This window comes from Bufo bufo, chromosome 2 (genome assembly GCF_905171765.1).
Source record: "Bufo bufo chromosome 2, aBufBuf1.1, whole genome shotgun sequence".
Classification (NCBI taxonomy): domain Eukaryota; kingdom Metazoa; phylum Chordata; class Amphibia; order Anura; family Bufonidae; genus Bufo; species Bufo bufo.
Window position 1 is genome coordinate 776,690,692 of NC_053390.1, and position 14,453 is coordinate 776,705,144.

Sequence of the window (14,453 nt, forward strand, 5' to 3'; positions counted from 1 at the left end):
GAGTGACTAGTTCGGCGCAAGAGGCGGTGGTCACACAGAGGCACCAGCACAGCAGAAGAGGGAGCAGGGTGCAAAAGCGTCTGTTACATTCTTGGGTGACATTTTACTATTTTTGCCGTGAATAAACCCCTGCTCTGCATAGATGACAGGGACCTAAATTTCAAAAAAAATCGTCTGTTACATTGTCAGGTGACATTTTACCAATTTTGCCGTATACAAACCCCTGCTCTGCATAGGTGACAGGGACCTAATTTTTGTGAAATCGTCTGTTCAATTGGTGGGTGACATGAACACAGGTTTGCCGCGAATAAACCACTGCTCTGCATAGTTGACAGGGACTGAAATTTAAAAAAATCGTCTGTTCCATTGGTGGGTGACATGAACCCATTTTTGCAGATGAAAAACCCCTGCTCTGCATAGGTGTCAGGGACTTAAATTTCTAAAATTCGTCTTTAATTGACGCGCGCCCCCTCCTTTCATTTGATCCTTCCGCTTTAACAACTTGTTCCACATTTCTGCTCAATCACATTTCAGCCATTGACCTCCCTTGGATGTGGTATCTCTTTCTCACGCTCCCTCCCCGTCGTGGAACCCTGATTCGCCAGTAACCGTGATCAACATGGTAGGCGCAGAAAAGAACATCGAAAATTGATAGAGAAGATATCCAATTGGATCGTGGACATCACGGGGACGTGCGACATGGTGGAGCAGTTTGTGTGCACGCCTACACATACTGACTGATGGGTCTGCCCCCTTCAACTTCTGGGTCTCCAAATTGGGCACATGGCCTGAGCTTTCCCTTTACGCCTTGGAGGTGCTGGCCTGCCCTGCAGCCAGTGTATTGTCTGAACGTTTGTTTAGCACGGCTGGAGAGGGTTATCACAGGTTATATTTCTCAATGTTTTGGGGTCTACCCAAATTTAAATAAAAATAAATTAATTAATAAAAAACAAAACCAAACACCAGTGTTGGCTACCTCCTGCTCCGCTTCCACCTACACCGCCACATCCACCGCCTCCTCAACCTCCTACTCCATATGGACCTTGTCCTCCTAGATCAAGATTATTATTTTTTAAGTCATTTCCCTATCCACATTTGTTTGCAGGGCACTTGCTATTCTCTTAACCACATTTTGCTGCCATTTGCAGCCCTCTAGCCGTTCCCATGACTTTTTTAGAGCCATTTTAGTGCTCAAAAGTTCGGGTCCCCGTTGACTTCAATGGGGTTCGGGTCAAGTTCGGTTCCCGAACTCAAACTTTTTTGTGAAGTTCGGCCGAACCCGTCGAACCTGAACATCCAGGTGTCCGCTCAACTCTATTTGTAACTCTTCCTCCTCTATGAACTCATATACTGTGTCCTGCAGTCGTTTCCTCTTTTCCTAGTCAGATATGCATCACAGAGCTGGAGAGGGAATTTCCCTTTTAACCTCATCGTTTCTCAAAGTATATTCAATAAATTACCCTCACTGGAATTCGACATGCAACTGGTGTTGCTAGGGAAATGTGTATAGCAAGTTCACGGTCTTCCATTACTTGTGCAAAAGATTGACACTCACACTCATCACAGACTTCTCTCACGTACATCGTGGCAGAATAACAGATTCACTAAAAGCAGGAATAAATTGTCTGTACACTCAAAGTGAAGGCTTTAAAGCTAAAACTATTGGCCATTTTTCATAAAGACCAATTGAAAAAGTGGTATTTAGCTGAAGATGAGTAATAAGCAGTGAAAAAATTGCCCCAAAGGTGTTCATAGCCTTTAAATTTGCATTACATATTTTGCTGTAGCTGCCACATTTCTACACAGTGCTCTCCCTATACATTATATTATCCTAGTAATAAGTCATGACGATCAACCTATATTCATTTTCTGACATGACTAATTTAGCTTATTTTTCCAGTTGGGCGCATTAAACTTCTTGATATAAGATATGACAGCTCAACTTGGTTTGTTGACATCCCTGTGATGGGCAGACACACAGCTTACTGCACCGCTACCTCTCTCCCGGCATCACAACATCAAGGCATTGTTCACGTCACCCACTATTATCATGGGTAGCACCAGTCAACCAGTCAATTCATCCTTCCCTCCTCACGGCATATGGAGCCAGCAGCTGTGACAGCATGAATGGGACTGAAAATATACTTTTCTTACCAGCAAATATGAGGGGGGGAAATCAACAATGCTGAAATATTTTTCAATTTGTTCCGCTTCTACAAAAAAAATAATACGGTTTATATATAACCTGTAGTGATGTGCAGAGGAGTATCATGCCAGGCATCTTACAGAAAGGCTATTGCTCTGAAAAGTTGTCACCTGCAGTTTCATAGAAATTTTGTTAAGGTTCACTGCACTAATCCAATAGCTATCTCCTCGGGGGTATCTCAGAATCTTCATTTCCTTCCAGAGATGGAGCTGCCTGGTACAGCGTCCGACCGTGAATAGTAACAGGGATATCAATGGATAAAGGGATTAGGACGATATCTAGTGTTCCTTTTATAGGTCGTGTAAAATGACATCAAGTGCATAGTGAGAGCCAGAGAGGTGTAAATTTTAAAGACTGAAAAAAGGAACAATAAGTAATAAGACTAGAAAGAAGAATCCTATACAAGATACAGATATCATTTGCTTCCCCCAGCACTACCAAAAACAGCACCACCCTTGTTGTTTGGCTGCCGCTGGTATTGCATTTTTTTTTTCTCATGAAGAGAACCCCCTATTAGGCCATATGGAAGACATGGGACCTCCCTCTATGAACCAGAATGCAGAGATGCTCAGTAAGTGTAGCTATCACTCTGACGTACTTGAGCCATCCACTGATCTGAATGACCTACAACGTACTTGAGCCATCCACTGATCTGAATGACCACCATATACAACGTACTTGAACCATCCGCTGATATGAATGACCACCATATACGGCGTGCTTGAGCCATCCACTGACTTGAATGACCACCATATAATGCTATGTTTTTCCTGTAGTCTGGTCGTCTGACTGGTCACTGCTTCCTCTATCAAAATTAGTTACTTTGCTGGGGTTGTTGGGAACGAGACCTATTAAGAAAGTGTCAGCCTGTGATGAGATAACTGCTTTCAAGAGGATTTCCAACCAAATATTCTCTTCTGCCATATCTTATTGACCTGTCAGATTATGACGTCATTAGAGGCTATTTCCTACCCCAAACCATTGTACTCGAAACCTAACAAGTCTGTTTCCTCTCTCATTTATTATCATCAGCACGCCCCCTGTACACGAGTAGATGAGCTGCCGATAAATAATGATTTTATATTGGCATAAAAGATGTGATGATTAACAAAGAAACAGGCATTTGATTACTGGACATGATTACAGGGGGCAAACAATCATCTTCGTGATCATCGCCCCATGTAAATGTTCTTTAAACAATGTTTTCCATCCTGCCACTCTCCAGCTATTGCAGAACTACAACTTCCATCATGTCCTGGGAACACAAAGGCTATTTTCAGTCAGTCTCATCATTGGTGGTACTCCCAAGATTTTTAATTCCACATATCTCTAAGTTGTACTAAAAAGGTATAGAGAGAGTTCAGACCAATTCATGGTTTACATATATGTATGAAATGCAAAAAAATTTCATGTTTGGATTAACCATTTAAAAGTGTTTTCCGGGATCTAGCAACATAACTTGCTCATCTCACCTGTAGAAGAAAGTTTCTAATATACCTCCTTTCTCAAAATTGCTTGGATCAGCCACTCTGGAACCCCTTCACCTGGTGCTTCTTTTTGTAAAATCTTACATCGACCGATATCACATTCTTTACCTGGTGTCTGGCCTAGTCTATAGACGGGGACATCACTTCCACAGCCCAGGACAGGGAAGGTGAAGCGGACAGAGCCAGAATGAATCATTTCCCTGGAGCATGTCCAAATGCCTGAAACCTCCTCCTCTGTGCATGTGTAACACCCCAGAGTGGTGTTACCACTCCTGCACCCTGCTAATATCTCTAATGGACTAACAAAACGTCATCTTATGTATTTTGTTCAGGTCCTCCACAATGTGCATTCCTAATATTTATGCAATTGTTCATATGTAATGTGCCTGGTTCACCAGCAGGTGTCAGCGTTTCTGGCAGAGCTATCTTAGACTGAATGGAACTCACCATTCTATTCTCTCCCCTTTTGGTCAGAAGTGGGCCAGTCCTGCTTGCTACCAGAAGGAGGTGGGGCAGTTCTGGTTTAGACTCCATGTTGGAGCTGCCAGGATTCTAACCTACTTTTTGGCTTAACATAAGTCCGACTACAAGAGTGAAGTACAGCATAAATAAGAAGCCAAGTTACCAAGTCAGCTTGTCAGTACAGCAGCGTGAGAGAAGGATAGAGCAGAGTTGAGTTTGCCTGCCAGTTTATTGCTAAAGCCTGCTGGAACCAAGACAAAACCATTGAACTTCATCTCAAGGTCTGGACTCAAGTTATTTCTTCAAATCCCTCAATTATTCCCCCTATTTATTGCTTCGGAGCCAAAGCCTGGGGTCCAGCCGTATCCAGGTAGGAGCGCCGTGACACACACAAATAGACATTTAGGCCGCACTACACCACTCGGCATTCCTAAACCTGGGACGCGATATAGAGGGCCCTAGGGGGAAGCGCCCATTGCACATGCTCCAGGGAGACTAAGGGAATAAGTCACAAACTGTATGTTTTAAGAAAAAATAAATAAATTGCTGCAACTGTTTTTTTTTATGTTGCCCTCACTACTTTTCCAAAAGGTATGTGGAAAGAGCGGTAAGGTGACATGGCCAGCCGCTGCGACAAATTTATCTTTTTTTACGCCAGTTTTCTGGAGCAAATGAAGCCTGAAATCTACTGCAGCTCAGAGCTGACATAGATTTCTGTTTGGCACATGGACTCATCAGAAATTAGGCGCATCTTCTGGCAGCGCAGGGGAGAAAGCACCAGTCTTGATAGATCTCCCGTAATAGTTCTGGCTCCTTCTAGAATATTTCCCCAACCCTGAGTTGCAGAATTGATGTCCCCGTCCATAGACCAGACCGGAAAACCTGGTAAAGGTTGTGAGGTTGGACAGTGTAGGATTTTCCAAAGAAGAGCATCAAGGGACTAGGTCCTAGAGCGCCAAATCCATGCAACCGCAAGATGGTAAGTATATTGGAAACTTTCTTCTGCAGCAAGATATGTTTAATTAAGGTGGGGTGCCGGGTCTAGCTATGTTCTGGAAAACCCCTTTAAAGAATATATTCTCTTTGATTGAACCTTAGTGTGTATGTTTCACAGCAATTCTTTAATACTGTATGTTTTTACTATAAGACATTCTGCAATTATTCAGTTCAGCATATTAAATCCACTGCTGTTCAATCAATAGTTGGTAGCTTAAACCATGCAATGCAATTTTAGTGCATTGGGTTGCACGATAAACATTTTCATGGATCAGCAGCTTGGTGCTCTTTGGCACAGGGATGCATCAGGGTGCTACTTTTGCTGGGCATCGGCCATTATAACAGTCATGCTCCATCGAAATTGAGAGAAATTTAACACATTTCATAAAAAGTTATTTGTACTTTTTGGCACGTTTTTGGTGTATGGGAGGAAACTGGAGAAGCAATGGAAAACCCACATAAACTCTTGAAGAACATGTAAACTCCATGCAGATTTTGGCCATGGTCAGATTTCAGACTCCAGTGATACATGGCAAGTGTGTTGTCCGCCAAGCTATTGATTTTAAAAACCTGTTAAGTTGGTCTTTTTGTAATACAATAACTTACCCTGGTGTCTTCTCTAGATTCCTATCAACAAACTAAAGCTGCGATTGCTGAGCACTTGGGACATCGCAATAAACTAATCGATATCCTACAGAAAAAGCAAATAGAAGAGCGTGCCAACTTCTTAGCCAGGAATAAAGGTTCTGTAGATGCAGATCACTTCATAATGGTAATACTCTGAAGTTCTTACTCTTGCTAAAAGCACCTTTTCACTTTCACATTGCAATACATTATTTTAAAAAAGCCAAGTATATTTTTGTAAAGAAAACTTTTCTTCGCTAGAGACGTGGCCTGCAACCCTTCTCTTCACAACAAGTGCCCATGGAATGAAACTGATATTATAGTTATGTTATTTTCTTGTCTGTATTGACTTGAAGTGCACTAGAGAAAAAGTTGGGCATGTTCTCTAGAGATTGTCTAGAGTGGCATCATCAAAATTTATTCATTGTACATTAATAGGCGCTGAAAACAAAAGTTAAAACACGAGTGACATTAGACAAGTTGGGCGTATAACTATAAAATATATAAAGATTTATCACTTTGTAATATATCTTTATTTTTGCCACCTGAGCCCAGTTTCACTCATGGAAATGTTGACTACTTGTGTACATCACTCAGTGGTTAATAGTGGATCCTGACTACAAAAAGTCTCCCTTGTAGTCAGGTTCTGTCTGTAGAAGCCACCCTTAGCCAAAGGTGCACTTGTTCTTAATAGGAAGGGTTAGATGTGCCACTGTCAGACATCTCTGGCAGCGGCTTAACTCAGTTAAAATCCAACTGATCTACAGTATGCCATTGGCAGAAAGTCGGGACATTCAGATACACAATAGGTCGGGTGGTCCTGCGGAAATCGGTAGGTATAGCCAACATTTCTAATAAGTATGGACACCTTTTGGAACAGAATGTATTCTCTCTCAGATGTTAAACAGCAGGCTGCATTGACTAAGAAGAACCCTTTCAGAATCAGGGACTAATGCAGAGTGGTGAGAGGTAATAAGTAGTGTGTCTCGCTGTAGGAGAGAAGATCTCAAATAGCAAAGTGAAGGATGGAGTGATGAGACATTACAGCCTAGAGTGGGGAGCAGGGATTGGAAGAAGTGGTCTCAGTATAGACATGAATGATATCACACAGCAGGGTGTGGAGAGTTGAAGTAAAGAATATAAGGGGGAAAAAATGAAACCTAAAAAAATGTTTTTTAACTCCTTAAGGACTTATGACGTACCGGTACGGCATGTTTCCCAGGTCCTTAAGGACCCATGACGTACCGGTACGTCATAACTTTAAAACTAGATTGCGGCTCGGCGGGGGTTAATAGGAACAGGATGTCCGCTGAAATGCTCAGTGGGCATCTTGTCACAACGCCGGGGGGGGGTCATGTGACCCCCCCGTGTCGGCGATCGCAGCAAACCGCAGGTCAATTCAGACCTGCGGTTTGCGGAGGCGATCGGCGGTGCCATAGGGTCCCCATGTGGCTGTAGGGGGGACCCGATGGCATGGAAGGCAGTGCGATGCCTAAGGAAGGCATCACGCTGCCTTCCGGTGACGAGCCTGTGAGATCCAGCCCCCTGGATGTCACAGGCCGGAAGCTGTATGAGTAATACACACAGTACAGAAGTATTGGAATGCGATGTAAAGGATTAGACCCCCAAAAGTTCAAGTCCCAAAGTGGGACAAAAAATAAAGTGAAAAAAAAAGTTGAAAAAATTAAGTTTTCCCCAAAAAGTTTTTTAAAGTTTCAAGTAAAAATAAACAAAAACTTAATTTTCCCCAAATAAAGTTAAAAAAATTGGTAAAAAATAGGGGGGAAAAAAAAGTATACATATTAGGTATCGCCGCGTCCGTATCGACCGGCTCTATAAACATATCACATGACCTAACCCCTCAGATAAACACCGTAAAAAATAGTTCAACAGCAAGCGATCAAAAAGGCGTTTGCCCATCAAAATAGTACCAATCTAACCATCACCTCATCCCGCAAAAAATGAGCCCCTACCTGAGACAATATGTTTACAATTGGTCACTAGGACCAGTGATTGTCTCTGGGTTGACACGTGTTATTGAGGTATCTAAAATTTAACGTGTATTATTTGTCCTTAAAATTCACTAACTAGAACTAACATACTTAAAACTATCAGCCATGTCTGCACTGTGGCTAGTAAATAGTCTGATTATAGCTGTGAAGTCACTGGAGGTACAGCCTGAACTGAAGGCTGCCTAGCTAGCTCCACTATCTACGTGCTGGATCTACCAGACTCTATTGGTGCGCACTGTTAGTATCACAGTGCACTCCCCACGGATAGTAGCAGCTCTCCTAGCGTTCACTATTGCTCATTGTTAGGTCAGAACCAAACTTGTTTCTTGCAGGACATCAGCTGGCTAAAATATAACATGTTTCATTCTCTCCCCTCCGACATGTTTCGCCAAACACTTGGCGTCTTCAGGGGTATGGGCAGTGCTGAGACAATCGCCCAAAAAATAAAAAAAACTATGGCTCAGAATATGGAGACACTTTTTTGTTTTAAAAAAGCTGTTAGTGTAAAACTTACATAAATAAAAAAAAGCGATCAAAAAGTCATATGCACCCCAAAATAGTGCCAATCAAACCGTCATCTCATCCCGCAAAAAATGAGACCCGTATCGACTGGCTCTATAAAAATATCACATGACCTAACCCCTCAGATGAACACCGTAAATAATTTTTTTAATAAAAACTGTGCTAAATAAACAATTTTTTGTCACCTTACATCACACAAAGTGTAATAGCAAGCGATCAAAAAGTCACACGCAACCCAAAATAGTGCCAATAAAACAGTCATCTCCTCCCGCAAAAATCATACCCTACCCAAGGTAATCGCCCAAAAACTGAAAAAATTATGGCTCTCAGACTATGGAAACACTAAAACATGATTTTTTTTTTTTGTTTCAAAAAAGAAATCATTGTGTAAAACTTACATAAATAAAAAAAAAGTATACATATTAGGTATCGCCGTATCTGTGACAACCTGGTCTATAAAAATATCACATGATCTAACCTGTCAGATGAATGTTGTAAATAACAAAAAATAAAAACTGTGCCAAAACAGCTATTTCTTGTTACCTTGCCTCACAAAAAGTGTAATATAGAGCAACTAAAAATCATATGTACCCTAAACTAGTACCAACAATACTGCCACCCTATCCCATAGTTTCTAAAATGGGGTCACTTTTTTGGAGTTTCTACTATAGGGGTGCATCAGGGGGGCTTCAAATGGGACATGGTGTCAAAAAAAACAGTCCAGTAAAACCTGCCTTCCAAAAACCGTATGGCATTCCTTTCCTTCTGCGCTCTGCCGTGTGCCCGTACAGCGGTCTACGACCATATATGGGGTGTTTCTGTAAACTACAGAATCAGGGCCATAAATATTGAGTTTGGTTTGGCTGTTAACCCTTGCTTTGTAACTGGAAAAAAATTATTAAAATGGAAAATCTGCCCAAAAAGTGAAATTTTTAAATTGTATCTCTATTTTCCATTAATTCTTGTGGAACACCTAAAGGGTTAACAAAGTTTGTAAAATCTGTTTTGGATACCTTGAGGGGTGTAGTTTATAGAATGGGGTCATTTTTGGGTGGTTTCTATTATGTAAGCCTCGCAAAGTGACTTCAGACCTGTTAAATTAGGTATTTTTTGGTGCAAAAAAAAATTATTTTTTGACTTCATTTTACCAGTGTCATGAAGTACAATATGTGACGAAAAAACAATCTCAGAATGGCCCGAATAAGTCAAAGCATTTTAAAGTTATCAGCACTTAAAGTGACACTGGTCAGATTTACAAAAAATGGCCAAGTCCTTAAGGTGAAATAGGGCTGAGTCCTTAACCCCTTAAGGACACAGCCTTTTTACACCTTAGGACCAGGCCATTTTTTGTGCTGATAACTTTAAAACGCTTTGACTTATCCAGGCCGTTCTGAGATTGTTTTTTCGTCACATATTGTACTTCATGACACTGGTAAAATGAAGTCAAAAAATAATTTTTTTTTTGCACCAAAAAATACCTAATTTAACAAAAATTTGGAAAAATTTAGCAAATTTCAAAGTTTCAGTTTCTCTACTTCTGTAATACATAGTAATACCCCCAAAAATTGTGATGACTTTACATTCCCCATATGTCTACTTCATGTTTGAATTGTTTTGGGAATGATATTTTATTTTTTGGGGATGTTATAAGGCTTAGAAGTTTAGAAGCAAATCTTGAAATTTTTCAGAAATTTACAAAAACTAAATTTTTAGGGACCAGTTCAGGTCTGAAGTCACTTTGCGAGGCTTACATAATAGAAACCACCCAAAAATGACCCCATCTAAGAAACTACACCCCTCAAGGTATTCAAAACTGATTTTACATACGTCGTTAACCCTTTAGGTGTTGCACAAGAGTTATTGGCAAATGGGGATGAAATTTGTGAATTTCATTTTTTGGTCTAATTTTCCATTTTAACCCATTTTTTCCACTAACAAAGCAAGGGTTAACAGCCAAACAAGACTGTATCTTTATTGCCCTGACTCTGCCGTTTACAGAAACACCCAATATGTGACCGTAAACTACTGTACGGCCACACAGCGGGGCGTAGAGTGAAAGGTGCGCCGTTTGGTTTTTGGAGGGCTGATTTTTATGGTCTGGTTTATTTACACCATGTCCCATTTGAAGCCCCCTGATGCACCCCTAGAGTAGAAACTCCCTAAAAGTGACCCCATCTAAGAAACTACACCCCTCAAGGTATTCAAAACTGATTTTACATACGTCGTTAACCCTTTAGGTGTTGCACAAGAGTTATTGGCAAATGGGGATGAAATTTGAGAATTTCATTTTTTTGTCTAATTTTCCATTTTAACCCATTTTTTCCACTAACAAAGCAAGGGTTAACAGCCAAACAAGACTGTATCTTTATTGCCCTGACTCTGCCGTTTACAGAAACACCCAATATGTGTCCGTAAACTACTGTACGGCCACACAGCGGGGCGTAGAGTGAAAGGTGCGCTGTTTGGTTTTTGGAGGGCTGATTTTTATGGACCGGTTTATTTACACCGTGTCCTGTTTCAACCCCCCTGATGCACCCCTGGAGTCGAAACTCCCTAAAAGTGACCCCATTTTGGAAACTAGGGGATAAGGTGGCATTTTTTGGGGGACTATTTTTAGGGTACATATGATTTTTGGTTGCTCTATATTACATTTTTGTGAGGCAAGGTTATTAAAAATTGAAATTCTGAAATTTCATCTCCATTTTCCATTAACTGTTGAGAAACACCTAAAGGGTTAATAAAGTTTGTATAATCAGTTTTGAATACCTTGAGGGGTGTAGTTTCTTAGATGGGGTCACTTTTAGGGAGTTTTTACTCTAGGGGGGCATCAGGGGGGCTTCAAAAGGGACATGGTGTCAATAAAAAAGGCCATCAAAATCGGCCTTCCAGAAACCATGTCGGTCCTTTCCTTTTGCGGCCTCCCTTTTACTGATACAGCAGTTTACGACCACAAATGTGGCATTTCTGTAAACTGCAGTATCAGGGTAATAAATTTTAACTTTTGTTTGGTTGTTAACCCTCGTTTTGTTACCGGAAAAAACGGATTGAAATGGAAAAGTGCCAAAAATTGCGTTTTTGGCACCGTTTTTTTTATTTTTTTTTAACCGTGTTAATCTGGGGGGTTAGGTCATGGGATATTTTTATAGAGGAGATTCTTACGGACGCGGCGATACCTATTAAGTCAACTTTTTTTTTACAATTATTTAGGTTTTTGACTATATTATCCTTTTTGATACAAAAAGAAAATTTTTGGATCTCTAAAGTCTAGGTGTCATTTTTTTTTTTTTTTTATCCGATTATCTTATGTGGGGGCTCATTTTTTGCGGGACGAGCGGACGTTTTTTTTTGGCACTATTTTGGGGGCTATATGACTCTTTTATCGCTTGCTATAAAAATTTTTGTTATGTTTGGTGACAAAAAATAATCGTTTTTTGCACTTTTTTTTTTTTTTTTTTTGACCGTGTTAATCTGGGGGGTTGGATCATGGGGTATTTTTATCGAGGAGATTCTTACGAATGCGGCGATACCTAATAAGGTTTTAGACTATATTATCCTTATTGATACAAAAAAAAAAAAATTTGTATCTCTAAAGTCTAGGTGTCATTTTTTTTATTTTTTTTTATCTGATTATCTTATGTGGGGGCTCATTTTTTGCGGGACGAGCGGACGGTTTTATTGGCACTATTTTGGGGGCTATATGACTTTATGATCGCTTGCTATTAAACTTTTTGTTATGTAAGGTGACAAAAAAAAATCTTTTTTTGCACTTTTTTTTTTTTTTTTCTTGACCGTGTTAATCTGGGGGGTTAGGTCATGGGGTATTTTTATAGAGGAGATTATTACCGACGCGGCAATACCTAATATGTCTACTTTTAATAAATTATTTTTGTTTTTTTGGGTGTCTCAAGTCTGAGAACCAGTTTTTTTTTCCGATGTCAGTGCTAAATTGGGATATAAATTTAGTACTCCATGGAAGTGTGATACTCCCTGAAGCAACCAATAATGCAGAGGCCCGGATGATCGGGGCACGTGTCACATTGAGTAGTGGTGTCCTTCCGTATCCCCCTCCTGTGACACACTCTGCACCTTTTTTGGGTTCGTCCCTTCTTTCCAGTATGGGGGACCACACCTGGAAAGTGTTGGCCAGGGACGATCCGGGCACCTACAGTTCCCGAGGTACTCCGGCCTGCCCTTTCCCGGTAAGATCAGGGCCATGAGGACTGCCTCATAGAACTGCAGGAATGTCCCTGTGCTGCCAGCGCTTCGGGATAGTACAAAAGAGTTGTACATGGCAACCTGCACCAAGTAGACCGCAACTTTTTTGTACCATGTCCGGGTTTTGCGCATGGCGTTATATGGTTTGAGGACTTGATCTGAGAGATCAACTCCTCCCATATACCGATTGTAGGCGACGATACAATCGGGCTTGAGGACCGTTGCCGCGGTACCTCGCACAGGGACAGGGGTGATGCCGTTACCATGAATTGTGGACAGCATAAGGACATCCCTCTTGTCCTTATACCTGACCAGCAACAGGTTTCCAGTGGTAAGGGCGCGGGTCTCACCCCTGGGGATAGGTACCTGGAGGGGGGGGGCAGGGAGGCCGCGTTGATTTTTCCGCACGGTCCCACAAGCGAACGTGGATCTGGCGGCAAGGGACTGGAACAAGGGGATACTGGTATAAAAGTTATCCACGTACAGGTGGTAACCCTTATCCAGCAGTGGGTACATAAGGTCCCACACAAGTTTCCCGGTAACACCCAGAGTGGGGGGACATTCTGGTGGTTGAATCCGGGAATCTCGCCCCTCGTATATACGAAATTTGTAAGTGTACCCTGAGGTACTCTCACAAATTTTGTATAGCTTTACGCCATACCTCGCCCGCTTGGAGGGCACATACTGGCGGAAAATGAGTCTCCCCTTGAACGCAATGAGAGACTCATCAACTGCGACCTCCCTTCCAGGTACATAGGCCTCCATGAATTTGGCCCCAAAGTGATCGATGACCGGCCGTATCTTATACAGACGGTCATGGGCAGGATCACCTCGGGGTGGACATGCTGCATTATCGGAATAATGCAGACATTTCCGGATGGCCTCAAACCGGGAGCGTGTCATGGCTGTACTGTAAAGTGGGGTCTGGTATAGGACGTCCCCACTCCAGTACAGCCTGACACTGGGTTTCTTGACCAGGCCCATATGCAGCACGAGGCCCCAAAATGTCCTCATTTTGGCTGCACTGACCGGCGTCCAGCCACCGGGCCTGGCCAAAAAGGAGCCCGGGTGTTGAGCGACGAACTGTTGGGCGTACAGATTCGTCTGCTCCACCATCAGATTTACCAGTGGCTCACTGAAAAAATGACAAAAAAAGTCATATTCAGTGTAGCCCACTGTGGAAATCTGGATTCCTGATTGGCCTACAAAATCAGGAATCACAGGCTCGTATCGCTCTGGGCTACACCAGACAAGTTCACCGGCAGGGGGCTCCGGTGGATTTAACTGGTGGGCCGGGAAACCAGTACGAGCCCCAGAGCTGCTCGTACCAGGCTGGGCCACAGGGTCCCTAACATGGCGGTCCCCTTGCTCCGCCTGGCGGCGTCTCCGCCGCCTTGGGGGCTCATCATCATCGCTAGATGATGAGGAGGACGCGGATGACAACAGGAATGTGGGGTCATCCTCATCCTCACTGGGACTCTCGGAGTCAGAGGCAAGCTGGGCGTATGCCCCCTCGGCCGAGAACGTCCGGCGGGCCATAGGGGAGTGTGTGTCTGCGTGTATATGTGCGTGTGTGTAACTCTTTATTTTGTGTGCGTGTGTGTGGGGGCACGGGTGTTCGCGGACTTAACCCTAAAACTAACAGAAAAAAAACAAAGGGGAAGTGGCAGCACCCCAGACACCCTATGCAATAAAAGTTCACAAACTAACTTTCCCTTTTTTTTCCCTGCCTAAACCAAACTTTCCCTGTGCTGTCCCTATGTACCTGATGGGGGGTGCTGGGGCACAGATCGGGTCCTGGGGGCACAGATCGGGTCCTGGGGGTGCTGGCAGACACACGTGCAGGCAGCTCCTCTCTCCTCCGGCTCCGGAACACAAAAGGTGGAGGAGAGGAGCGCCTGCCTCTTTTGAATTTGCCGCCGGACCGCC

General features: G+C 42.6%; 1 protein-coding gene across 1 annotated transcript in view; it reads left to right on the forward strand.

Moving 5' to 3' along the window:
* The window catches only part of EVC (EvC ciliary complex subunit 1), a 155,758-nt gene that overhangs the window by 83,444 nt on the left and 57,861 nt on the right, over positions 1-14,453 (forward strand). The window contains exon 10 of the mRNA XM_040419113.1: positions 5,775-5,923. Within this exon, the coding sequence (XP_040275047.1) occupies positions 5,775-5,923 (149 nt within the window). The remainder of the gene's footprint in view (positions 1-5,774; positions 5,924-14,453) is intronic.